At 50.7% G+C, this 25,486-nt stretch overlaps 1 protein-coding gene across 2 annotated transcripts in view; it reads left to right on the top strand.

Moving 5' to 3' along the window:
• The window catches only part of CECR2 (cat eye syndrome chromosome region, candidate 2), a 109,159-nt gene extending 92,419 nt beyond the window's left edge, over positions 1–16,740 (top strand). For both annotated transcript variants that reach the window (XM_014937498.1, XM_014937499.1), the window contains exons 14-19: positions 538–971; positions 2,123–2,251; positions 3,185–4,010; positions 6,509–7,925; positions 8,796–8,901; positions 9,646–16,740. In XM_014937498.1, coding sequence (XP_014792984.1) covers positions 538–971; positions 2,123–2,251; positions 3,185–4,010; positions 6,509–7,925; positions 8,796–8,901; positions 9,646–9,651 — 2,918 coding nt within the window. In that variant the 3' untranslated portion in view covers positions 9,652–16,740. The remainder of the gene's footprint in view (positions 1–537; positions 972–2,122; positions 2,252–3,184; positions 4,011–6,508; positions 7,926–8,795; positions 8,902–9,645) is intronic.
• The last annotated feature ends 8,746 nt before the right edge of the window (positions 16,741–25,486 follow it).

Here is a 25,486-nt window from a genome sequence, read left to right as displayed (position 1 = left end):
AATGGGGACACTGGTGTTGGCAATAGCTTTCGTGTCAGTGTCAGCAAGTGCTTTAGAAACCCTACGTGGATAAATATGTTTGCTGGTTCTCCTCTGTCTTGTAGCATACAGCAGAGATTTGAACAGGTCCAAGAAAAGCCTCTGAACATAATCAAAAAGCATTGCTGGAAGTTCACATTTCTTCTCTCAGGACTCTGCTGGCTAACTGTGCAGGTCACACATCTCTGCGAGCAGAGGTGGTGCTTCTCGTAATGTAATTCTTGGCACTATGCTGGGACACTGGGTTAATGCTGACTCTGCAAGCTGTGCTGCTAATGGTACTTTGTCATGCCTGTGTGCCTGTCCCCTGGTGAGGTTGCTGAACAACTCTGATGCTGTGCTGCTTATCGAGTTTAAGAACTTAAACCAAACTCAATTAGTTAGAAACAAAAGTCTTTTTCAAAGAAACTTTGTGGGAGGGGACATGACTTGTCTGATGTGACTTGTTTCTCTACATAAGGCTCTGTCCCTGATGATGCTGGGGTTTTTTTACTGCAGAATATACCAAGATGGCTTACAATTTAGAAAGGTGTTTCCACCGAGCAATGATGAAGCACTTCCCTGGGGAAGACGGAGACACAGATGAGGAGTTTTGGATAAGAGAAGATGGAAGACGAGAGAAGAGGAGCCGGCGGACTGGCCGTTCCAGCACAGGCAGTGTTTGGACTCGGTCGCGAGACCCAGATGGACCAGGCAAGAGGCAGCAACGCCTGGAAAATGGAGGAAAACCTCCACCATATCGAGCTACTTCCAGGGCTCCTGCTTCTTCTTCTTCTTCCTCTTCCTCCTCCTTCTCCTCGTCCTCCGCAGAGGATCCAAGTGGCAATCCCATGCAGCCTCCTCGAGAAGTGGGTCCTTCCAACGGGCGAGGTTTCCCTCGCTCTCTGCAGTACGGTGGCATGCCCAGCCCCGTGCCACATCCCGGCCAGATGGTAAGCAGTAGTTTCTGCTGTTCTTCACCCATCATGCCTGCTGGAGGGAGAGATGTAAGGGGGAAGGAAACTCTACTGTTTCTTTTTCCAGACTTTAAGGATGAGGGCTATAGTTTCTACATCTGAAACTTTTTAGCCCTTAGATTTAAACTGGTACAGTTTCAGTTTTGCCACACTTGCTGGGAACAAGTTGTTTCCCATGAGTGGCATGTCTCCTAATGTTTCCCATGGGTGGCATGTCTCCTTGTGGGCTTGCATCAGTCCTGGCTCCCCCACTTCTCTTCTCTCCTTGGAGAGCTACCCCATCGTGCATGGAAAATGGTCACATTTCCTCTCTTAACCTCCAGTTTATGATGCTGAATAAGCGGGTCTTCTTTTGTCTCAATTGTTTACAGATGCCTGGTAACTTTGTGCCATCTGTGTACTCCTGCGTTTCGTGCCTTCAGTATTTATAAAAGCAGTAAACGAAAGCAAACACGAGGCCACCCTGGACTGCAGCAGTGACCTCCCTTTAGCCCAACATTCCTTCTCTGAATGCCACCTGTTCTGCCTCCCCTCTGGGCTGTTCCTCACCCATCCTTCACCACCTTTTCCATTTTAACCAGTGATGTCTTGTGATGTGGTGTTTCAGCTGCTCCTCTGAGATCCAAGCAACCCCTTACCCTTTTAGCTTAGAGATCAAACAAAAACTTTAGAGCGCTTCTTGTGATGCAAATTGAGGGGGGCAGTAGGAGAGCTGGAGGCAATGAGTATTTTGAAGGAAATCTAGCACATTCCCCTGTTGTACGAGTATTTTGAAGGAAATCTGGTACATTCCCCCTGTCGTACTGCTTGTGTGCTCTTGTGATCCGCTCCTCTCCTTGGAGCAAACCACTGCCACCTCCAATCTTCTTGCTTTCTTCCCAGTATTTGGGTGGCAGGTGAGTGTATCGTGACCTGAGCGTGAGGACACGACTGGGCTTTGGCAGGGAAGCTGTATCACCTCGTAGGAAAGGGAGTACAGGTTTTCCATGGTGTCTCCAAAAAGCCCATCTGCTCGCTTGTGCGGTTCCTCCGGCCTTGCCTTCCCCTTACCTGCAGCAGCTCTGACGCTTCCCTGCACGTCACAAATTGTTGTATTTCTCTCTCCCCCTCCCCTCCCCATCCCCTAGAGACCAGCCGTGCCGGGAACGTTTGGCCCCCTGCGTGGATCGGACCCCACAAAACTCTATGGCTCGCCGCGAGTGCCTGAGCCCCATCCTGGAGACCCGGTCCAGCAGCACCAGCACTTTGCCATGCAGGTAAGAAGAAGTGCTGCAGCCAAGGGAACCTGCAGCCCAGGACTTGAATATAAGAAGTTCCACCTAAACGTGAGGAGGATCTTAGAATCATAGAATCGTCTAGGTTGGAAGAGACCCTTGGGATCATCGAGTCCAACCATCTACCCTACTCTACAAAGTCCTCCCCTACACCATGTCCCTTAGCACTGCATCTAAATGGCCCTTAAACACAGCCAGGGATGGTGACTCCACCACCTCCCTGGGCAGCCTGTTCCAATGCCCGACCACTCTTTCGGTGAAAAATTCTTTCCTAATGTTCAGTCTAAACCTACCCTGTTGTAGCTTGAAGCCATTCCCTCTCGTTCTGTCACTAATTACCTGTGAGAAGAGACCAGCACCAACCTCTCTACAGCGCCCTTTCACGAAGTGTAGAGAGTGATGAGGTCTCCCCTCAGCCTCCTCTTCCTCATACTAAACAGCCCCAGCTCCCTCAGCCGCTCCTCATACGATTTGTTTTCCAGCCCCCTCACCAGCTTCGTTGCCCTCCTCTGCACTTGCTCCAGCACCTCGATATCTCTCTTGTATTGAGGTGCCCAAAACTGGACACAATACTCGAGGTGTGGCCTCACCAGTGCTGAGTACAGGGGCACAATCACCTCCCTACTTCTGCTGGTCACACTAGTAACTTCTTTACTTTGAGGGTGGCAGAGCACTGGAATAGGCTGCCCAGAGAGGTGGTGGGGTCTCATTCTCTGCAGACATTCAAAACCCACCTGGTCACGTTCCTGTGCAACCTGCTCTGGGTGGACCTGTTTTGGCAGGGGGTTGGACCAGATGGTCTCCAGAGGTCCCTTCCAACCCCAAGTGATTCTGTGACCCACAGGTCCTTGGTGCGATGGCTCTCACCGAGACCCACCATGTCTCTCTCTCTCTCTCTCTCTTCCTCCTCCCCAGCCGGCCGTGGGACTGAGCGAGCACCGTGGGCACAGGCTGGCCGCCCCGGAGAAGCAGGCGTGCGCAGGACCGACCCACGTCGCCGGCCTCGGCCCCCGGCCAGGTGCCCTGCAGCTGGGACGCATGAGCGGCCCCCCGCCCGACGCCGGCGTCTACCCACCGGCCCAGTTTCAGCAGGGCTTCCTCCCCCCGAGGCACAACGGTCCCCCCGTGAGACCACCAGAGGGTTCGGAGGTCCCCCCGGGGCACATGTACCGGCCCTACAAGTACCTGAACCGCGCACACCCAGCCCTGTGGAATGGCAGCCATGGCCCCACCGGGCAGGGCACTGTGGGGCCGGAGGAGAAGGCACCCATGGGGCCGGGACCCTCGCTCCAGCCCCGCGCCCTGGGTCATATGATGGACCCCCGGGCCATGAGGCCACCTCTGCCTCCCAGCCAGTGGACCGAGCAATCGAATTTCCTACCTCATGGGGTGCCTCCCTCAGGGTATATCAGACCTCCTGGGAAAGCCGCCGGGCAGAGGATGCCGCAGCCGCCGTCCGCTCTGTTTGGGGGACCCCCTCAGGTCCAAAGAGGGTGCCAGGGCGGGGACTCCATGATGGACAGCCCGGAGATGATCGCCATGCAGCAGCTGTCCTCCCGCGTGTGCCCGCCGGGTGTGCCTTACCACCCTCGCCAGCCGCCCCCGCCGCACCTCCCCGGACCCTTTCCCCAGCTGGCACACGCCGCCTCTGCCGCCGGCGGGCAGCCCCCCAAACCCGTCGTGGGGAACGGCAACTCCCAGGATCCAACCGGCCAGACCATGGAGACGGAGAGTAACCAAGGTAAACCCCTTCAAGCACCCACCGGTAACTTCCCTGCCCACCTCCATTGCCTGCCATCCCCCCTACCCACCTGCCCCTTTGCTCACTGACTGGCATCCCTCCGGCTGGCTGCCCCATTTCCCATGCCCTTTTCCCATTTTCCCACTGCCTGCTGTTGTGTGATTGTGGGGACGGGGCCAGGAGCACCCCCAGGCCAGCTTTGCAGCTCTTGGGCTCCAAACCTGCAGGCACAAACCTTAACCATCACACAGATGCACAAAACCTGTGTCTGAAAACGTTTCTTTATCTGGAAAATATGTCCTGACCTTCAAGGAGTCAATTTTAAATGGTGGCTGAGGCTCAGCAGCAAAAGCAGGGTTTTTTTTTTTCTAGAAAAGAATTAAAATCTTGATTAAGTAGTTGTGGGGGACACAGGTTTTACACGTGTGTGTCTATATTTTTTTTAACCTAAATTGGAATATGTTTTCTACTCCAGCCATGGCTTAGATTTTTCTAAGACTGCTTTGTTTCACTGTAACCTGCCAGAGGTCCCCTCTGTCCCAGCTGTACCTGCAAGTTATCAGTTTGCCATGGGGTGCAAATGCAAAGCATAGGCTGTGATGCTTCTAGAGCTCACGTGGAGTTAATATAAAAATTAGATCTGCAGAGAGTTAGGTAAGGAAAGAAGACGTTATGTGAATAAAAGGTTTAAATACACTCCTTCGAGTTTATGTCAGTACAGCTTCTCCTCTGAAATGCACATGTGCCTTGTGAGCTCTCAACATCTCAAAATCCTCGTGCTACAGGACTGCCCAAAAGCCCCTGAGCAGCCATGTCAGTTCAGGTGGGATGGCAGCATGTCGTGTGTGCCATCACGAGTTTCTTTCCAGTTGAATTTCATTTGTTCTAACTGGTAAAGCAGAGATCAAAAAAAAAAACCCTTAAAAAGAAAACAAACCTAAAGTAGAGATCAAAAAACCCCAGAGATCAAAAAAAAATTTTTTTTTTTCATTAATTCTAGCTGGTAAACTAGAGATCAAAACCCTTGCATCTTTTATCGATCCCTCGTGTGCCTTGCACTAAGAGGAAACTCTTTCCTTGTGTGGCATTGCTTAAAAGCCATCATCATTTAACTGTGCTGGATATAGAACAGAGACTGGGGGAGGACGTTGAGTGATTGCAGGGCAGAGTAGCCGCATCCCCAAATCACAGTTGGTTAAAATATGGCTGTGATCAGCTCCGCGGCATCTCAGTGTGTGGTAGCACTTCTGCCCAAGCTGTGGGCCAGTGGGGTTTGTGGATCAGAAGGGGCAACGTAGCCTGAAATCAAGTTGCCTGCCATTACCCCGACTTCTTATCTTGCTGTCATGTGGACCCCAATGCAGTATTTCCCAACTCTGTCTCTGCACACCCATGTGTAAAACCAAACCCATGTGTGCGATGTTAGTCCCATGGAGGTGTGACTTATCGGTGGCTTGCCATCTACAGTGTGCCTGTATCTTCAGGGTTCAGTCCACCCGTGCCACTTTTCCAAGAGAGGTGAAACCTCATGAGTAGTTTTTAAAAGAACTCTTTTAAAGTGATGATTCAAGGATTGGAGCTTCTTCCTTGTGAAGAAAGGCTGAGAGAGCTGGGACTCTTTAGTCTGGAGAAGAGAAGGCTGAGGGGAGACCTTATCAATGCCTATAAGTACCTAAAGGGTAGTTTGAAGGAGGAGGGAGCCAGACTCTTTTCAGCGGTTGCCAGTGAGAGAACGAGGGGTAACAGGCACAAGTTGGAACATGGGAGGTTCCACTCAAATATGAGAAAAAACTACTTCACAGTGAGGGTGACAGAGCCCTGGAACAGGCTGCCCAGGGAGGTTGTGGAGTCCCCTTCTTTGGAGATTTTCAAGACCCGCCTGGATGCCGTCCTGAGTAACATGCTCTAGCTCTAGGCAATCCTGCTTCAGCAGGGGAGTTGGACTAGATCATCTCTATGGTCCCTTCCAACTCTAAAAATTCAGTGAAAAATTCAGTGAAAAGAAGCAGCTACTAAAGGTCACTCAACTTTGCAAAAATGCACTTCCAAATAGCTAAAGGTCTTTGAAGGGAGGACTGTGTGATGGGTATGGGAGGAAGGCTGCAACCCCACAGAAGAGCAGTTGTCCTTGTGCCCTGCTCCAACAGTCCTATAGAGAGGTTTGAGCAGAGGACATTGTAGACTTTGGAGTACTTAGGATGGAAGGACCTTCATGGTTTTAGAAAGTCACTCCTTTCTCTCTTCCATTTGCACTAAAGTGGGATGATTTCTCCATCCTGATGTTAGGGACTTGTTGGACAGAGCTACCCAGCAGCTTTGGGTCAGCAGCAGGAGAGGATGGTGAGAGGCAACTTTGGTAGACCTGCTAAAGTTGGCAGGAGTTACTCTTTGGCATGAGTACTTTGAGTGAGTGTGAGTAGGCGCGTGTGTGTGTTGGGTGGGGAGGGCCGATTTCCAAAACTAGACCGACGCATGACTTTTCTCCCCTCTCTTTCCAGTGGAGCCGCCGGCAGGTGTGGACGAGAAGGCTCAGTGCATCGGCATTCCCGACGGGGCCTACACCAAACTCCTACCTCATCCCAAACCCCCACTGCCTATGGAGTGCACCAGGCGCGCCTTGCCCCCAGACGGGGAGGGAGATGGCTCTGGCGTGAAGGGCGACCTGAAGACAGGGCAGGGCAAAGGCACGTGGCCAGCAGAAAGTGGCTATGCTGGTGGCCCGGGCTGCGTGAGGGACCTGGTGCCCACCTCCGAGAGAGGAGGTCCCCTGCCTGAGAACGGGGCAGCGGGCGAGGGGCCAGCAGCCAGCACCGAGGGGAAGGGGCTAGCCACCAACCTGCTGGAGAAGCCCCTCTGTGGTGGGGGGAAGGCTGTGCCCGAAGCGGCCGTGCCTTGCATGGGGCAGGGCACCGGACTCCCCGGCGTGGACGCTAGCTCCATGGGGGCCACCCCTAACCAGTTCCACCCTCTCTACATGCCCAGTCTGGAATACCCCAATTCAGCTGGGCGCTACCACATCAACCCAAGCCTGCAGGGCTTCGGTCCCGTGATGGGGGGAAAGCATCCTCCTCCTCCTCCTCCTTCCTCCCACCCCCAGCATTTTTCCCCTCGGGGTTTCCAGCCAAGCAGCGCCCACCCCGGCGTCTTCCCCCGCTATCGACCCCCCCAGGGCATGCCCTACCCCTACCAGCCTCAACCTCAACCTTCCTACCACCACTACCAGCGACCGCCCTACTACGCCTGTCCGCAGGGCTACTCGGACTGGCAGAGGCCTCTCCACCCCCAGGCCAGCCCCAGCGGGCACCCCACCGCCCACCCACCCCTGGCCAGACCCCCTTTTTCAGACAGGGGGTCGGCCAGCAGCTTGCAGGGCTGCGAGGCGCTGAGCGCTGCCCTGGCCTCTCCCAACCGCATGGACGTAGCGAGTGCCAAAGAGGTTTCTCCGAGCGATGGGCAGGATCTGGGGCCTGAAGAGGAGAAGTCCGAGGAGTCCCAGGAAAGGCCGGAGAGTCCCAAAGAGTTCCTTGATTTGGACAACCACAACGCAGCCACGAAGAGGCAAAGCTCGGTGGCAACGGGGGAGTTCCTCTATGGAGCCCCACCACCACACCTGGGTTCAGGGATGGGATTCGGCCCATCGGCTTTCCCTCCCCACGGGGTGATGCTACAGACTGGCTCTCCTTATGGATCGCGGCATCCCGCCAGTCATTTCCAGCCCAGGACATATGGATCGCCCATGAATGCTCATCTGTCTCATCATCCGGCCTCCAGCCAGGCCAACGGCCTCTCTCAGGAGGGACCCCTGTACCGCTGCCGGGAGGAGAACGTAGGTCACTTTCAGGCCTTGCTGATGGAGCAGAGAGGCAGTGGAGGTGGCATGGGGGGACCACCCCAGGACTTGTATAGACCCTCGGGGTAAGACCGTGTTTTCTGCAAGAAGGCAAGGTGGGAGGGGGGTGATGCCCGGGTGACAAAAAGTGTTGGATATCCTTGGAAGAACATGGGTTGAAGTTCTCTTCAAGTACTCTTGAGGAGGTGGCAAGTACTCTTGAGAGGCTAACAGATGACTTTTACACCCTTGGAGTAAAAGGTCTCTTAGACCTTTCTGTAAGCTGGAGAGAGTTTTGTTGCAGCTTCTTAAAAACAAGCAGCAATAGCCATCGTGGAGACCTGTTAGCCTGTCCCATCCATCTCATCCCCACACCAGTATTTTGTTTTATCTGACAGTGTTTTGTTAATGTGTCATCCAGGGTTGTGCATCTCGTAATCAAATGAGCTCTTACCATTTTCTTTGCAAGAATTTTATTACATCTTTCCAATAGAGGGGCAGAGTAGTTAACTAAAGTTATGAACTTGTTATGAAATCCTTTTATGTTGCCCTCTTTTTCCCCTCCTCTTGCTTTGCCCTTCCTTGCTGTCTCCAATTTCCCTCACTGAAAATTACTTCTCACTGAGATTGTGCCTGTCACATTTTATTCCCAAGTGGGAAACTCTACTACTCCAAAAATTCCCTGTTGAGATTTTATCAATGTGCTTCAACTGCTACTGTTTTGTTATAGTCCCAGCATGACAGTCCTCCTCCAAGTATTCAGGGGGCTTGGCTTACAACTAAGCCATTGAGGGGGTGGCATGGATTAAAGATTGTGTTTTGGGGGGAAGCCAGAAAGAAGAATACGCGAGACGCATGCTTGTATGCGAATGTTGTATGTATGCATTCAACCAAGTAGATGGGATTTGCTCCTGATGTTCATGTGCTAAAACTCTCTCCATTCAACCTGGCTCCAGAATGCAAATGCATCAGGCTCAAGCTCCCTTCCCGAAGATGCCTACAGCAACCATGTCCCGGGAAGATTTGACGCCACAAAAACCATCAGCGTTGCCTCTGGATCAAGTAAGGGCCAATAGATGAAATAAGAGTCTTTCTCTTCCCACCAGTTACAGGAGTGAAGTGTTGGATGGGGGTGTAAAGCACTGGAGGAAGCTGGGAGGTGGACTACTGCTCTGCAGAGGAGTTGGGGATGTCTCTTTAGACTTAGATGAGTGTAAAACGTAACCTAGGTGGACCAATATTGCTAGCATTGGTTGTATGCAATTTTTAAGGGCAACAAAGATGGTGAGGGGTCTGGAGCACAAGTCTTATGAGGAGAGGCTGAGGGAGCTGGGATTATTCAGCCTGGAAAAGAGGAGGCTGAGGGGACACCTTATTGCTCTCTACAACTACCTGAAAGGAGGTTGTAGAGAGGTGGGGGTCGGTCTCTTCTCTCAAGTCACAGGCGACAGGACGAGAGGAAATGGCCTCAAGCTACGCCAGGGGAGGTTCAGGCTGGATATTAGGAAAAAATTTTTCACTGAAAGGGTTATCAGCCATTGGAATGGGCTGCCCAGGGAGCTGGTTGAGGCCCCATTCCTGGAGGTGTTCAAAAGACGGGTTGATGTAGTGCTGGGAGGTATGGTTTAGTGATGGTGATGCTTCTTGTTTGTTGTGCGGGTGTCTATTTTTGTCAAAATTAGGTTGACGGTTGGACAAGATGATCTTTGAGGTCCCTTCCAACCTAGAAGATTCTGTGATTCTGTGAGGTTATTCCTTTCTAAAGTTGCCAGTTAAAGCCTCCAACTCTTGTTCTTCCTCTTCCAGAGCTAGTCCGAGGAAGGACGGACCTCACGAATATGAAAGCCACACGTGATTTGGACAAGGGGGAGGAGGGGCAGACTTTCCTCCCACCCTCCCCTCGCCCGAGCAGCATGTAGCTTCCTGGGTCCGCGGAACGTGATGCCGCCACGGCTTTTGTGTTGGAAACCTGGAGCGGTGCTGGGCCCCAGCCAGCCGAGCAGCTGGGTCGCCACCGCAGGGCGAGCATCGCAAACCTAGTGGCTTTCTGTGACCGGAGACTGCGTCTCGTTCAGGGTTTGAGGGATTTTTTGGGGGTGGGGAGGGCGGGGGTGGGAGCAGAAACTTTCATTGACTGCTAAACTCAGGTATATTTTTCAGGGTGGAAGACGATGATGATGGAATTTTACTTGTAGTATTAACGTGTGTGGTTTGGAGCTGGATCCAGTTTACAGAATTTAACCTGTTGCCTTTTTAAATAAATTTCTGTTGTTGGTGAATGTATTGTACATAATGGGGGAGGTGGTGGGCCCAGCGTGTAGTGGGCTTAGCACTGGAGGAATCCGTAACTGTTTACAATCATATCACACTGAAATCTTTCAGGATAGGGTGAGGGTTTGGGGGAAGTGGAGAGAGGTGAAGGAACGTGTGATGGATGACTTGCTGTCCTCTTTCCTATCCTCTGCAACCAAGACACAACCTGACGGTTGGTTGACTTAATAGCAGGAATTGCTCAGGAGCATAATGTCCTCCTCTTTCTCTTGTCGTCTTCCTCCTCCCTCTCTCACCCCCACCTCTGCCCCCTCTGGATCCAGGGCCTGAGTGCACTTCCAGCTCCTGTCATCATGGGGGAACAAGGAAACCAGGACCAGGAATTGAAACCAGGACAGGATACTCATGGCATTGTCCCTTCTGCTAGTATAGTACCCTTCTCCCTGCCTTTGTGATAGGAGAAATGTATGCTCTAGAAAACAGAAAATGGCGTAACTGGTCATCTTAGACTTCTTTCGGTGAAACTGGTGCAGCTGGGGGTAGAGCAGCATCTATCCAGTAGAACAAATACTGTGCAAATCTGTGCTGCCCTGCTGCCCGAGCAGAGAAGCTGAATCCCCACCCTTCTTTCTCTGTCCCATGTCTATGTTCACTTCTTATCAGCAGAGAAGCAGAAGGTACTCCAGGGTTCCTGACCACTGTCAGTTGCTGGTGGAGGAGGAGCATGAGGCTGCTTTGGGGGAATGGTTGGTTTGCTGCCGTGGGAGCAATGTGTTGGCCTATGGAGTTGGATTTGGCATGTGCAAGTCGCAGGTGAATCAGAAAGCACTGATTTGAGAACAAACATTGAGGTGGTGTGGCTCAGAGGGTGAGGAACAAGAGGGCCACGTGCTCGAGTTGAGTTGGTTTTACCTTCGTCATCACTGACGCTGTAGCAGCAAGTCCTACAGGGCTCGTGGTAGCTTCCCTCGGAGGGCATACGCAGTCTGCAGTGACTTCTTCACCAGTTGCAGTACTGCACTGGGGAACCCCTGACTGCCAGTGCTTTGCCAACGCTGGTGTTCAAATGTAGGTTTGACAAATGAGTTTGGTAGGAATCTCGTCTGCAGATGTTTATTTGCATCTTAAAGCTAACACAGCTGATTGTTCTTGGGTTTTTCTAATGCAGGCTGCTGGTTGCACTGGGGGGACAGCAGTATAGTTAAAAGGAGGATGTGCCAACGTGTTGGACAAATTGTGCTAGCAAGTGGTAGCAGAAGTGAGGTGAGAGCAGCATGCCCTTTAGTCTGTGGTACCAGCTAGGGTAGGGGAGCGTCTTTGTTTCCAGGTTTCTGGAGAATTTTTCTGGCTGCTTTGTTGTCTTGGATGGTGCCATCACCCGTATCTTTAGCTGGATTGCACTAGCATGCAGGACTGCACCGCCTTTGTCCTCTGTGTAGATCTACTGTGTGATGGCAAAGCTCTTTGAGCAAATGACAGGTAGCATCTGACTGAGCCATTACTCCTTTCTGAAGCTTTTGGAAGCACAAAAAGCCTAAAAGATGAGAACTATTCTTTCTTGAAATAGTTAGAACATGGAAGGACTGCCACATCAATGCCCTCTTACCAATGGGTCTCGCTGCTCTATTGTTACTGTACTTTTGTATCTTATGAGTTGTGTAGGGCCAAAGCATTTTCCAAACCCAACAGGAGTTAAACTTCTTCATGCTATTCCCACACGCAAGTTTATAAACACAGGGAGCAATTGTCGCTGGTGGATTAGTATAAACTAGAATAGATGATGCTGAAGGTTGTTCTTTGAGAAGCAGGCAAATGCTCTCCCCAGCCAAGAACATTATGCTATTGCTCATCCAAATTTGTCCCACATCTGAGGGTCTGCTGCTGACTCGTCAGCTGGCAGTGGGTTTTCAGAGATGCCCCAGCTGCTCTGAGATGCAGGTCTGGATCCTTCCCTGAATGGAGGTACTGAAGCAGTAGTAGGTATTTATGAAAAACTGTGCAAGTGTAACTGTTCTTCAAGACAACAAACCTGGGACAAATTAATACACAGCTGCTTCTCCTTGTAAAGCAGTCTTTAGTTCATTGTAGATCTAAAAGTAATTTGAAATATCACATTTGAAAATAGAGGAACTGTGAAATATAACTTGTAGCAAAGTGTTCAAAATTCTGGAAATGTGAATGTAGATTCTGCAAACAGCCTGTGTCTTCTGTATAATAGACAGTTACCCGAATATTTGAAGTGCCTTTCATTCAGCTCATTGTGAACTTTGTGGGACAGGAGGTTTTTACAAGCTCTAAAAAAACCCAAGCAATCTGAAGCACTCTTGGCCTTGGGCTGGAACTGGCACTGAAAACATGGTTCTAGTGGTCATGGTATCTGGATGAGTACCAAGCCCAGATCAAAAAAGGGGACAAATAAGAAAGGCAAGAATTGTTTGTGGTCTGCCTATAGAGCATAGTGGAGTGTTAGACAGTGATAAATACTCTGAGGATCCTATATGGAGTGTGTGACATCAAGGTATTATCCCTCACCTGACGGAAATTTGGGAGAAGGGTTTGACTTGCAGATGGTAGACAAAACAGAGTAGTGAAGCTACTCCCTCCTGGGAGAGTTTCTGGGTAAATGGCTTTTGATGTAGTCAGTGATTCTTATTAAAGTGACTAACAAGCTGCTGTTCTGAGGGCATATGGTTTATATTAGAAAAGTGCTAATACAGTGTAGGGGAAACCATGGCTGGGCTACAAGGATTGGGCTATCCTGGGGACAGGGCATGCTAGATGGAGAGCTGCTAGTGGAATCTTCACTCGGGAGTTTTCAGACTTTCAAATGCTTTGTTCCTAAGGGTTTGGGTGGGTTTTCTTTTCTTTTTATGATGATGCCCAGGGATGGCCCAAAAATCAGAGCTCTATCTCAAGTGCAATCTGAGCAAATCATGGAAAATTGGCACCCCTCCGACCGCATGGGGCTGGGAGTGGATTGCTGGGGTGGAAGACCAGTAGAAATGCCCAGGGAGAAGCAGAAAATATGAATTTTGTAGTTTATGGGATCCCAACCCATGCTGCGCAGGGCTGTTTCGTAGATTGTGAAAGACACACCTTTAAGGAGGGATTCAGAAGAGAGTAAAATGGCAGCTCTTTATGTACAGAGTGGTACTTTTTGCTATGGTTTGTCATACAGTGCAGGAGAAGTGTAGCTACATTTTAAAATACCCTGGCTTATGAGTGCCATACTCGTGTCGCTATCTTAAATAATATTTTAACACATACAGAGCAATTCTGGACTCTAGTTGGAAGCCCTCTTTCTCATCCCCCAGCATCAGTGTAGTAGAGTATATTAGCAGTTTGTCTTTCCTCAGCAACCATCTTGAGCTGGCAACTTTGCAAAGTTTCCTGCAGCTTTTACTTTCCTCATATGGAGGATGTGTTTTGCTGTAATTACGGATTTCATGTTAAATGAGTCTATATAATACGTAGGACAAATATGATGTTGACTGTGCTTGAGCATGCCAAAAATTTCCAATATTCTCAGAAGAGCTTTGTACGCTACTTGGGCTTTTTAGCATCTTGCTCTCCCCACCGCCTCGCCTTTTGCAAGTGGTGTGTGGTGTTCCCAAGATGTTCAATTGCCATTATAAATGCCATTGTATAAACTTCCCCTGGGACTCTGGAAGCTTCAGGCATCTTAAGCACTGCAGGCCCTGGCAAGTCAACTTAAGTATTTTAAGAAGGCCAGTCACTGAGGCTTCACAGTGATTTTTAGCTGTGTCCAGCATAAGTTTGCAGGCTATAAATTCTGTGGTGTGACCCACCAAACCACTCAGTAGCAATCCAAGGCACCAGCCTGCAATGAAGAGGACAAAAGAGGAAAGTAAATTTGAAGCTTTAAGGCCCAACTGGTTTGATTTGACTTTAAAGTACATGGAGACACTTTTCTTGGAAGAGCTTCTGATCCTTTCTTGTCTGCCAAATGCCTTTCCCATGCAGGCTTTCCGAAACAAATCTCCTGTGTATATTTTTGTAAGTGTGGTTTCTCGGGGTCTTGGAGCGCTATCAGCTTCTTGATGTCTTATCTGAAAGCTAGTCACAGAGGCTGTCTTTCATTCTGCTGACTGAGGCAGTTCTCCTGCAGCTTCTCACCCCAACGCTTCTCCATTTAAAATGAAAGTGTAATTAGAAAACAACCTTCTTTTTTTTTCTTTTTTTTTTTTTTTTTATTTTCCCCCTCTGCTGATCTCTGTCAGTCTTCTGTGCATCTCTGTTTTCAGCCAGGGCTGCTGCTTTGCTCTCAGTGGCTTTATTCTGCTTCCCTTTTCCGAGGAGACAGTGCTGCCATGTGCATTGTGGAGTTTTGGAGAAGGTGCTGAACCGAGTGATGGGGAAGCACCATCCCAAGAGGTAGCTTGGAGAAGACAAACGGGAATTGGTGATGGTGTGGTTGCTTCTGGTTCCCCCTCGTTGCAGAGCAGCCACGCAATTGGGTCTACGCTTAATCAGAGCATCCCCTTAAAAAAAGCTTTTGCTGGGGTGCATTGGTGGGAGAGGAATTTGCTCTTGCAGGATTCCTGTTTCGCTTTAAGTACAGTGCTGGTGGTTGAAGAGCAGGTGTGTGAGTGCCATATCCTTTCTGGAGGGCTGAGATTGAGATAGCGGGCTATGAAAGTCGTGTTGCAGCTGCAGGCCATGTGACAAGCTTTAAGAGCATGTGCTTATTGTAACCGGGGAAAGCATCTCAAACGCTGACCTTCCAGCCTTTCCCCATCTGTACCTGTTTAACATACAGATGGGGGTAAAGCACATTTGGGCTTGGCAGGACCCCTGCCGCCCATGCGGAAGGAAAATGCTTTTAACCAGCACATAATGAACTACGCGTTCTGATTTTCACTCTCCGCTGCCCACCTCCCTCTCTGAAAAATTGCTGGGGGGGCCCCCATTTCCAGCTGTCTCCAAATAGAGATGGGATGATAAGAGCACGGTTCAGTCCGCTCCTTGGCAAGGGAATTCAGGACAGGGTTGTATTTGAAACTAGATAGTAGCATCCAAGTGTACCTTCGAAGCACAGGTGTTGTGAGCTGTGTGATGCCATGCCCTTTCTGATTACTCTCCTGCCTCGGCTCACATGCAGCGTTTGAGAGACCCTGGAGCATTTTGTGGTTTTAGCCCTGCTGGCCTTGTGTCGACTGAGGTGGGGTTTTTTTTTCCTTAATCTGCAGCAGTGGCCTAGATTTCTTTTGGCAAAGGTCTTCCTCCTTCTGAAATGTGGTTGTCAAAGCAGACAGTGCATCCAGGAGAGAGCAAGAGCTACATCCACCAGTGGAAAGGGGTATGAAGGATTAGTTAGGGTTAGGGATAAATTGGGATTGTCACCAGCTCTAGCAAGTTCCTCTGTCCTTTTCCCTTATTATTTGGAAACACATGGCTCGCTAGCAGAAGTGTAGTAAGTGGAGTATCTTCTAAATAGGAGTGAAACTGACTTTATGTGGGCAAAATACCCTTGTTATGGACAAAGTTAGACCAGATGGCCATTAGGGACTCCTTTGGCCATCAAATCAGTAAGAGGCAAGCAGATACCTAGTGCTTTCAAACACTGTTGAGTACGTCTGAGGAACAATCTCCCTATCTGAAGCCGGTCAGGCAGCTACAGGAGCTTGGGCCTCGACTTTAAGTCTGGGAAGTCCTCTGATCCCCTTTTGTGTCATGAGCCAACGTTTCCCCTGTCCTTGCTTCCAAGCTTTCAGGTTTTTTCTCCCTCTGCTCACTTTGTTGCGGTCGGTTGCTGTCAAGCGCAGAGATGAAAGCTCACTGCCCACGTGAGCAGAAGGGCAGAAGGTTGAACTTGCCAGCTGTCTCCTCTGCACAGGCATATAAAAAGCAGGTGGGGAGTAGACATTTACTCTCCTCATGAATTTAAGGTTGTTCTCAGTGGCTCACTAGTTCTCCCCCGCGGTCCTGGGGTTTGCCACCCCGGCACGGGCAATACCTGTCCCTCTGGCAGCACAAGGCTTTGCTCCTGTGCAGGGCTCCCACGCGTGATCCTGGCACGTCAACCTCCAAGGGGGCTTAGGTTAAAAATATATACTGTGTACAACTGTGAAAATTGTTGCCTCTCTTCCTCCATAGATGAGTGAACACCGCTGCCTGATCTTTTTGGAGCAATAATAACGTGCAGCGGTGCAACTTTGACCTTCCCATCTTGTTTCAGGGAGCGAATGGCTATGAAACACTGGGGGGGGGGGCACAGTTTTAGTGGGAAATAAGGTGCAATTACCCATTTCTGTGGCCCTGCGTTTTATCTACACCCCGTTCCTGCTTTCCCAGCCACTGTTGGATTGATGTAGGTAGCCGGGAGAGAGCTGGCCGCTTCCTCGGTGGTCGGGAAGGTGGAAAGGGAAGGGAGCAATTTGGTAAAGGTGAGCCTCATCCACGAAGCAGAGCCCATGGAAGAGGGGTACCTGTTGCTGCCACAGAGCAAGGGGTGGGGACACGGCTGATTTAATGCCCCTGGGGGAGGAGAGTGACCCGCTGCTGCTTCTCTTGGCATTGATGAGGGAGGTAGCAGGAGAGCCTACACCACTACGTCCATTTTTCTGAAGTTGGGTGATGCTGGGGTGTTTGTTTTTTTGGTTTTGTTTTGTTGGTTTGTTTTTTTTTTTTTTGAAATACATTTCTTCATCCATTTCACACAGAAATCCCCAATAAGATTTGTCAGTGCAACTGTACTACTATGGAGTTGATGTACACTGGGACAAAAAGCGGACAAACTAGGCTCAATAACCCAGATTAGATACTGCCAAAACACTTAAATCTGTTATATACTATTTTATGTACTGGCATTAGCCAAAACTATAATAAAAATGCTAAAATACATTGTTGGTTTTTTTTTTTTTTTTTGTATTATTGTAAGTTTGTAAAGAATGTAATCTGTCTGTTGGGGGCACAAGGAGAAAACGGGGGCCTTTCTCTTTTTGGGTGAGGCTGTTCTTATGTTGCTGTGCTTTTGGCTGTTGGGCGGGGAGGGGGGGTCTAGGAGCCACTGGGGCAAAAGCCTGGCCTTTGTCAACTGATTGCAACTGTCCCAGGGCAACGGGAGGGTGAGCTGATGCTGCAGCAGAGACCCCCCCACACCAAGCTGTGAAAACAACCCTGCCTGTATCCTTCAGTGGGGGGGAATCTGACTTGCGTGGGGCTCGGGGCTGGGGTGTTTTGCTGGGTGGTGGGACCTAACGCTTGAGGGCTGGTCCTGCTCGTTTTCAGCTGGGTTAGACACTGAGCTGGCCATGCTGTTAAGGAAAAGTTGGATTTGATAGCCTGAATTTCTCAGTGGAAGGAGTTCATGCTGGAGTTGCTCGCCCCGGTGCTCCTCTCCCCAAGTTGGGGCTCAGATCCTGCACCTCTCCATCACCTGGTGCCCAGGAGCCCCGGCTCTTTCCCCTCACCTCCCTCCCCATCCCGTCGAGCACAGTGTCAGGGATCCTCTTCTCTCTCCTGCTGCTGCAAAGTTGTGTGAACTTTCCTGGTCAATACTGGAAAGGGGAATGCTATTTATTTTTATATTGTGTATATTTTGTCTTGGTCTGCTGATTACCTTTGTTCCCCAAGAGCGACAGTTACCTCAATAGTTAGTTTAATACTGTGTGTTGGGTAATTTTTTTAAAGAACTTTTTTAAAAGCTTGATCCTTGGAGGTCTGTAGATTTTATTTCCATATAAATTGGTTATTTTGTATAAAGTACGTTCTTAAAATAGCAATTACCCATGCTGTATGTGTGTTTTCTTGTCTCCTGGATGGTCTCCCTCTTCCTTTGTAAGGGGGGAGCGGATGGGGGCGGGAGGGGAACACAGAAGGCTTTTTTCAGAGAGACAAAGCCCTGGACTGCAGTCAGACCCGGTTGTACCACCTGAAAGCCATTTACAAGAGAGCACCTGGAAAGCTAATTGGGATCATTTCCCCTTCCAGAAACACAGCTGTCTGCCTACCAACAACCCGGTTGTGGAAACGAGATGGTGTCACTGCTTTTCCCCCTGAGTCCCTGGTGGGCTGCAGGTTTTTCTGCAGCCCAGGTGTGCTGGAAAGCCTACCTCCTGCCCCAAAACAATGCATGGTCTTGGGTGACAGGTAGTCCATTCCTCCAAACGTGCACAAAACCTCTCTTTGCTTTAAAAAGGGTGGCTGAGCTTGTGTAAAGCCCGAGGTGTGATGCTGCTATGAAGGAGGAATGAATTTAGCTTACATGGGTCCTGTTTGTGCTCCTTTAATGCTAAGCAGCTTAGGGTGTGGTGGCCCTCAGGTGCTGTTAGAGGGATGGGAAGCTTCTCGAGCTCATGTGGAGTGGTCTCCAGATCCATATTGGACCCAAAACAATGCTTGCTGTTTATTAAATCTCCCGTATGAGATGGGGCAGTGGTTGCGGCCCTCCCAGCACAGAGCTGTTGGAAGACTTTCTCACGAGGGCTTTGGTACCAAAACTGGGAACTGGCCATACTGTTTCATGTGGGAAGGTGCCTGCTGTAGGTGCATGAGGGCAGCTTGCACTCAGCCCTTGCTCAGCTGGTCCCGGAATAAATAATTTGTACCCTTTTGCCAATTCAGCAGCTTTTCATCAGGATAAAATCAAGGCTTGGATTTTCCTTAAAAGTTGATGCCAGCAAAAGGGGGCATAGGGGGTCAAATAGGCCAGGGGCATGAAGGCTTCCAGGTGCACACTGCCTGCCCCTTCCCTTTCCTCCCCAGCTCTAGCAGGCGAAAGCTCCCTCTGTCTCCTCCAGGGCTGGTAACAGATGCTCTTGCTCACATCTTCTCCTCCTGCCAAAACAGCTTCACAGAGTAGCCTGTTTATGCCACAGGCTCCATCTGCCCCTCCTGTGGGAGCCTCGCTGGGGCCAGGGCTGCTCCCAAGCCCAACGTCCTTCCCCCGGCTCACGACACCGAAGCTGCCTCTCTACAAAGAGATGCATGCAAAATGTTCTGCATCATGAGACCTGACACTGGCTGGCCAAACCAGGGGCTTCATCTCGTCCTTGTAGCTCTTCTTTCCCTCTGTGTACCCTAGGCAGTGAGTTCATCCCCTCAGGCCACCAGGATTTTGCAAAGATGGGCAAACGAGCCCAAGTGAAGGAAGTGCATAGGAACTTCATGAAATGCAACAAGGACAAGAGCAAGCTCCTGCACTTGAGTCGCTGCAATCCCAAGCACAAATACAGGCTGGGCAGGGAATGGATTGAGAGCAGCCTTGAGGAGAAGAACTTGGAAGCGCTTGTAGATGAGAAGCTCAACATGAGCCGGCAATGTGCGCTCACAGCCCAGAAAGCCAACCCCATCCTGGGCTGCATCGGAAGAAGCGTGGTCACCAGGTTGAGGGAGGTGATTCTGTCCCTCTACTCCACTGTGAGTCCCCACCTGGAGTACTGCGTCCAGCTCTGCAGTCCCCAACATAAGAAGAACGTGGAGCTGTTGGAAGCCAGGTTGAGGGAGGTGATTCTGTCCCTCTACTCCACTGTGAGTCCCCACCTGGAGTACTGCGTCCAGCTCTGCAGTCCCCAACATAAGAAGAACGTGGAGCTGTTGGAAGGAGTCCAGAGGAGGGCCATGAAGATGCTCAGAGGGCTGGAGCACCTCTCCTCTGAAGACAGACTGAGAGAGTTGGTGTTGTTCAGCCTGGAGAAAAGACGGCTCCGGTGAGACCTTATAGCAGCCTTCCAGTACCTGAAGGGGCTACAGGAGAGGTGGGGAGGGACTCTTTATCAGGGAGGGTAGCGATAAGACAAGGGCAAAGTTGTGTGAACTTTCCTGGTCAATACTGGAAAGGGGAATGCTATTTATTTTTATATTGTGTATATTTTGTCTTGGTCTGCTGATTACCTTTGTTCCCCAAGAGCGACAGTTACCTCAATAGTTAGTTTAATACTGTGTGTTGGGTAATTTTTTTAAAGAACTTTTTTAAAAGCTTGATCCTTGGAGGTCTGTAGATTTTATTTCCATATAAATTGGTTATTTTGTATAAAGTACGTTCTTAAAATAGCAATTACCCATGCTGTATGTGTGTTTTCTTGTCTCCTGGATGGTCTCCCTCTTCCTTTGTAAGGGGGGAGCGGATGGGGGCGGGAGGGGAACACAGAAGGCTTTTTTCAGAGAGACAAAGCCCTGGACTGCAGTCAGACCCGGTTGTACCACCTGAAAGCCATTTACAAGAGAGCACCTGGAAAGCTAATTGGGATCATTTCCCCTTCCAGAAACACAGCTGTCTGCCTACCAACAACCCGGTTGTGGAAACGAGATGGTGTCACTGCTTTTCCCCCTGAGTCCCTGGTGGGCTGCAGGTTTTTCTGCAGCCCAGGTGTGCTGGAAAGCCTACCTCCTGCCCCAAAACAATGCATGGTCTTGGGTGACAGGTAGTCCATTCCTCCAAACGTGCACAAAACCTCTCTTTGCTTTAAAAAGGGTGGCTGAGCTTGTGTAAAGCCCGAGGTGTGATGCTGCTATGAAGGAGGAATGAATTTAGCTTACATGGGTCCTGTTTGTGCTCCTTTAATGCTAAGCAGCTTAGGGTGTGGTGGCCCTCAGGTGCTGTTAGAGGGATGGGAAGCTTCTCGAGCTCATGTGGAGTGGTCTCCAGATCCATATTGGACCCAAAACAATGCTTGCTGTTTATTAAATCTCCCGTATGAGATGGGGCAGTGGTTGCGGCCCTCCCAGCACAGAGCTGTTGGAAGACTTTCTCACGAGGGCTTTGGTACCAAAACTGGGAACTGGCCATACTGTTTCATGTGGGAAGGTGCCTGCTGTAGGTGCATGAGGGCAGCTTGCACTCAGCCCTTGCTCAGCTGGTCCCGGAATAAATAATTTGTACCCTTTTGCCAATTCAGCAGCTTTTCATCAGGATAAAATCAAGGCTTGGATTTTCCTTAAAAGTTGATGCCAGCAAAAGGGGGCATAGGGGGTCAAATAGGCCAGGGGCATGAAGGCTTCCAGGTGCACACTGCCTGCCCCTTCCCTTTCCTCCCCAGCTCTAGCAGGCGAAAGCTCCCTCTGTCTCCTCCAGGGCTGGTAACAGATGCTCTTGCTCACATCTTCTCCTCCTGCCAAAACAGCTTCACAGAGTAGCCTGTTTATGCCACAGGCTCCATCTGCCCCTCCTGTGGGAGCCTCGCTGGGGCCAGGGCTGCTCCCAAGCCCAACGTCCTTCCCCCGGCTCACGACACCGAAGCTGCCTCTCTACAAAGAGATGCATGCAAAATGTTCTGCATCATGAGACCTGACACTGGCTGGCCAAACCAGGGGCTTCATCTCGTCCTTGTAGCTCTTCTTTCCCTCTGTGTACCCTAGGCAGTGAGTTCATCCCCTCAGGCCACCAGGATTTTGCAAAGATGGGCAAACGAGCCCAAGTGAAGGAAGTGCATAGGAACTTCATGAAATGCAACAAGGACAAGAGCAAGCTCCTGCACTTGAGTCGCTGCAATCCCAAGCACAAATACAGGCTGGGCAGGGAATGGATTGAGAGCAGCCTTGAGGAGAAGAACTTGGAAGCGCTTGTAGATGAGAAGCTCAACATGAGCCGGCAATGTGCGCTCACAGCCCAGAAAGCCAACCCCATCCTGGGCTGCATCGGAAGAAGCGTGGTCACCAGGTTGAGGGAGGTGATTCTGTCCCTCTACTCCACTGTGAGTCCCCACCTGGAGTACTGCGTCCAGCTCTGCAGTCCCCAACATAAGAAGAACGTGGAGCTGTTGGAAGGAGTCCAGAGGAGGGCCATGAAGATGCTCAGAGGGCTGGAGCACCTCTCCTCTGAAGACAGACTGAGAGAGTTGGTGTTGTTCAGCCTGGAGAAAAGACGGCTCCGGTGAGACCTTATAGCAGCCTTCCAGTACCTGAAGGGGCTACAGGAGAGGGGGGGAGGGACTCTTTATCAGGGAGGGTAGCGATAAGACAAGGGGTAACAGTTTTAACTGAAAGAGGGGAGATTTACATTAGATATTGGGAAAAAATTCTTTCCTGTGAGGGTGATGAGACACTGGAACAGGTTGCCCAGAGAAGCTGTGGATGCCCCATCCCTGGAGGGGTTCAAGGCCAGGCTGGATGGGGCTTTGTGCAACTTGGTCTGGTGGGAGGTGTCCCTGCCCAGGGCAGGGGGGTTGGAACTAGATCACCTTTAAGGTCCCTTCCAACTCTAACCATTCTATGGTTCTTTGAGTTGGTCACGAGCTGACTGTAAGATTCCCAGCAGGTCCCTGCTCCTGGGGCTGTTCAGGGACTCACTGTACCCTCCCTTGCTTCATCTGAGGGGGACTTACCCCTCCACGTGCTTGCATGTTTGCTGTGCAAAGGAGCCCTCAGGAGTGCCTGTTGGCACCTTCCCACCCCTGAGTGTTTGGAGAAGCCTGGGATGTGACCTGCTGCACCTTCACATCTCGAGCACCCCAAAAACACCAGCCAGGTTGTGGGAGCTGCCCAGGCCAAGAAGGTGAAGACAAGCAATCCCAGTGAGAGCTTCCCAGTGCAGTCATGGCTTCGGGTCCTGCACAGGCTGTTGGAGGACATCGGCTCCTCCAAGCCAGGGTGAGTTAAGTTGTTCCCAGAGCCTGGTGAAGGGCTGCTCTCTGTCACATATCCCCCTTCCCCCTCTCCCCCTGGCTGGGGCCAGAGTTCGGGGTGACGAGAGCAAGCTGTCCAATTTAGGAAGGGGAGGAATTCGGTCACCCCATCAGTCCCAGGAAGCGTTTGGGTCAGAGGGGATGGGCAGGGGGGAGATTTCTAATCCTGGGGCTAAGCCAGCACCAAGCGGAGCCAGTGCTAATTGGAACCAGCCCTGGGGAAGGGGCGGAAAGACGCTGCTTTTAGAGCTGCCTTGCAGCCCAGGCAAAGCTTATCTGTGCTGTAGGAAATGCCACCTCCTAACCTCCACAAGATGCTATCGTGAGTGTAGCAGGCGGGATCAAGCTAAGCCACGAGTCCCCCTTAATTCTCTACCTTTCTTCTGTCCACAATTCTCATGTCTTTTCCTCCTTCCCTCCCTCCACGGGTTAGCAAAGCTACCCCCTTGTACCAAGAGTGGGCTTTCCTGAGGTCTTAGGCTGAGGCTTTAAACTCTTGATGTCCTTTCAAGCCTTCTTCTCCCCGAGAACTGGGATGCTCCCCACCTCCAGCTTTTTGTCCAGCCATTTCAGAGCACCTCGCTAATCCATGCAGGCTTTAATTGGGGATGGGGAGACGAATTGGTTTCAGTAGGAATCAGTTTAGTTCCAAGTTTGGATGTGGAAACAGCCTCCCAACCCCAACATGGGGCAGCCCCTGGGGAGAGCTTCGACTCCAGGAAGGCTTTGCCAGTGGTCTTGTTTGTGTATATCCCTAAAAAAAAAGAGTCCTGCAGCTTGTTTCCATCTTGAATTTTCCTGTTAGTCCCCACAGTTTAGCATGGGAGACACAACCTTGCACAGAAAGGCAGGACTCAGGCATTTAGGGTAGCTCAGGAGGACTCAGAATTAGGTTAAAAATTAATGATTTCTATTCACAGAAATGTTTTGCTTAGTTACAGGTACTAGGGAAAAATAATTTCAAGATTTTGAATTTGTCCCACATTGAGATGTAAAATGCAACATCTCCAAGCAGCTGGGGATCTCTTGAGGAATGGAGCCTTCCTATATCTCCTTCAGCCATTGAAGCTGAAGTTTTTATTCAGTGGAGGAGGCATAAGCAGGGGAAGGCAAAGCAAAGTCACTCACCCTTGCTCCCTGCCACGAGCTAGGCCTGAGGGTGCAGTGTTGTCGTATATATTTTTATACATAAATATAATGAATGTTAAGGTCTCCCAAGCCCTAGCAGAAACTGCAAACTTGTTCTGGACCATAACTAGACCCCTAAAAGCCAGCCCCTAAGTGAGGACACCCAAGGGCCCTGTGCTTGCCCTACAGAGAGGAGACCGAGTGGCTTTGCCAGAGGAGAGGAGAAGGTGGGAAGGGGCAGGAGCTTGCCATGGGCCCTGGAGCAGCATCTCAGGGCTGTCCCCTCCTCCTCTGTCAGCACGGGGAGGCCACATGTTCCCTGCCCATTTTTTTTTTTAATTCCTTTCCCAAAGAGGCTGCCAGGGCAGAGGGATCGTAAAAAGTTCACCCCCTTGTCACAAACGCACCCGTTTCTTCCGGGGCCGGTGGGCAAAAGTTGTTTGCAATTTCCTCAGGCCGTGACCTTTGTTTTGACCATGGTGGAGGAGGATTGCAATCCATCAAACCTTTCCCTGGCCCGCACTGGGGGCAGGGAGAAGGCTGCCTTTACCCGGCAGAGGAGGGGGTGCCTGTCCAAGGGGCACAAGGACACCCCTTTTGCTCCTCAGGTTTGGTTGAGAGGCAGTGGGGACACCTCAGAGCCTGCTCAGCAGGCCATTTGAGCTTCCCAGTGGGGATTCAGAGAGGGAAGTCAACGTGTCCTCCACACCATGTGCTCCTGCTGGAGAGTTTGCTTTAATTTTCTCTCTCCAGAGGGATGCTAGATCGTGATTTGCTGCATCAGCAGAATGAATGGGGAAAGATGGCCTGCAGGGCTCATGCCTAGAGCCAGCTCTGGAGAGCGACTGCATTGGGACTTTACTTTTAGCTTGGACAAAATGGAAGACGCCAGCAGATTTACCACCCCTGAAGTCCTGGCTTCTAATGGTCCCTGACGTTTCCAGGCTGCACGGCCTTTTTGAAGATCCCGCAGCGCTAAGTTTTGTTAGGAAAATCATCAGGGAACCAGAACCATCCCCTGGGAAATGACTCCCGTAGGCGTCCACCTCTCCGCTCAGGTTCCCAGGGGGGCAAACCACCCCAGGAGCCCGGGTGTCCCCTTTGAAGACATACTTGCATGTGAAACGAACCTCCCCCCGAGGAAACGCAGCCTGGCATACATACCAGTCTACATACCAGTCTACCCCGCTTCCCTTGGCCTCCTGCCCCTTCTCCCTTCCCTCTGATCTCCGCTTCCCTAGGGAAACGCATCCTGCCGCACTTCCCTCCTGCTGAATACAGATTCCCTTGGGAAGTTACTCCGTCATGAACCCACTTTTGGTCAAGCTCTTGGAGAGCCTCTGGGTTTTGGGTTAAGAATTGAGTTTTGCAATATTTCACTGGGTGCCTTGTATAACAGCAAGTGTGCCCTTGCAACACCCAGACCATCCATTCCAGCCTGCCCACTTGCATGGAAACTGGGGTACTTTTCATTATTTTTTTATTTTTGTAGGAAGGAGCTGTGTGCTGATTTCCAGGCATGGCAGACCACGATGTGGAGAAACGCGCTGCTCGGATTCTTCTCTGATGGGGAGCTGTTGAGCTCAGAGAGGAGGAGAAGGGACAGACTTGAACTGAAAAACCTCGTGCTAGAAGGGGAGGCAGCTCTTCAAACTAAAAGGAGG

This window comes from Calidris pugnax, unplaced genomic scaffold, assembly GCF_001431845.1.
Source record: "Calidris pugnax isolate Ruff unplaced genomic scaffold, ASM143184v1 scaffold1, whole genome shotgun sequence".
NCBI lineage: Eukaryota > Metazoa > Chordata > Aves > Charadriiformes > Scolopacidae > Calidris > Calidris pugnax.
The sequence above is the reverse complement of the archived record's forward strand: the minus strand, read 5'-3'. Positions and strand labels throughout refer to the sequence as shown.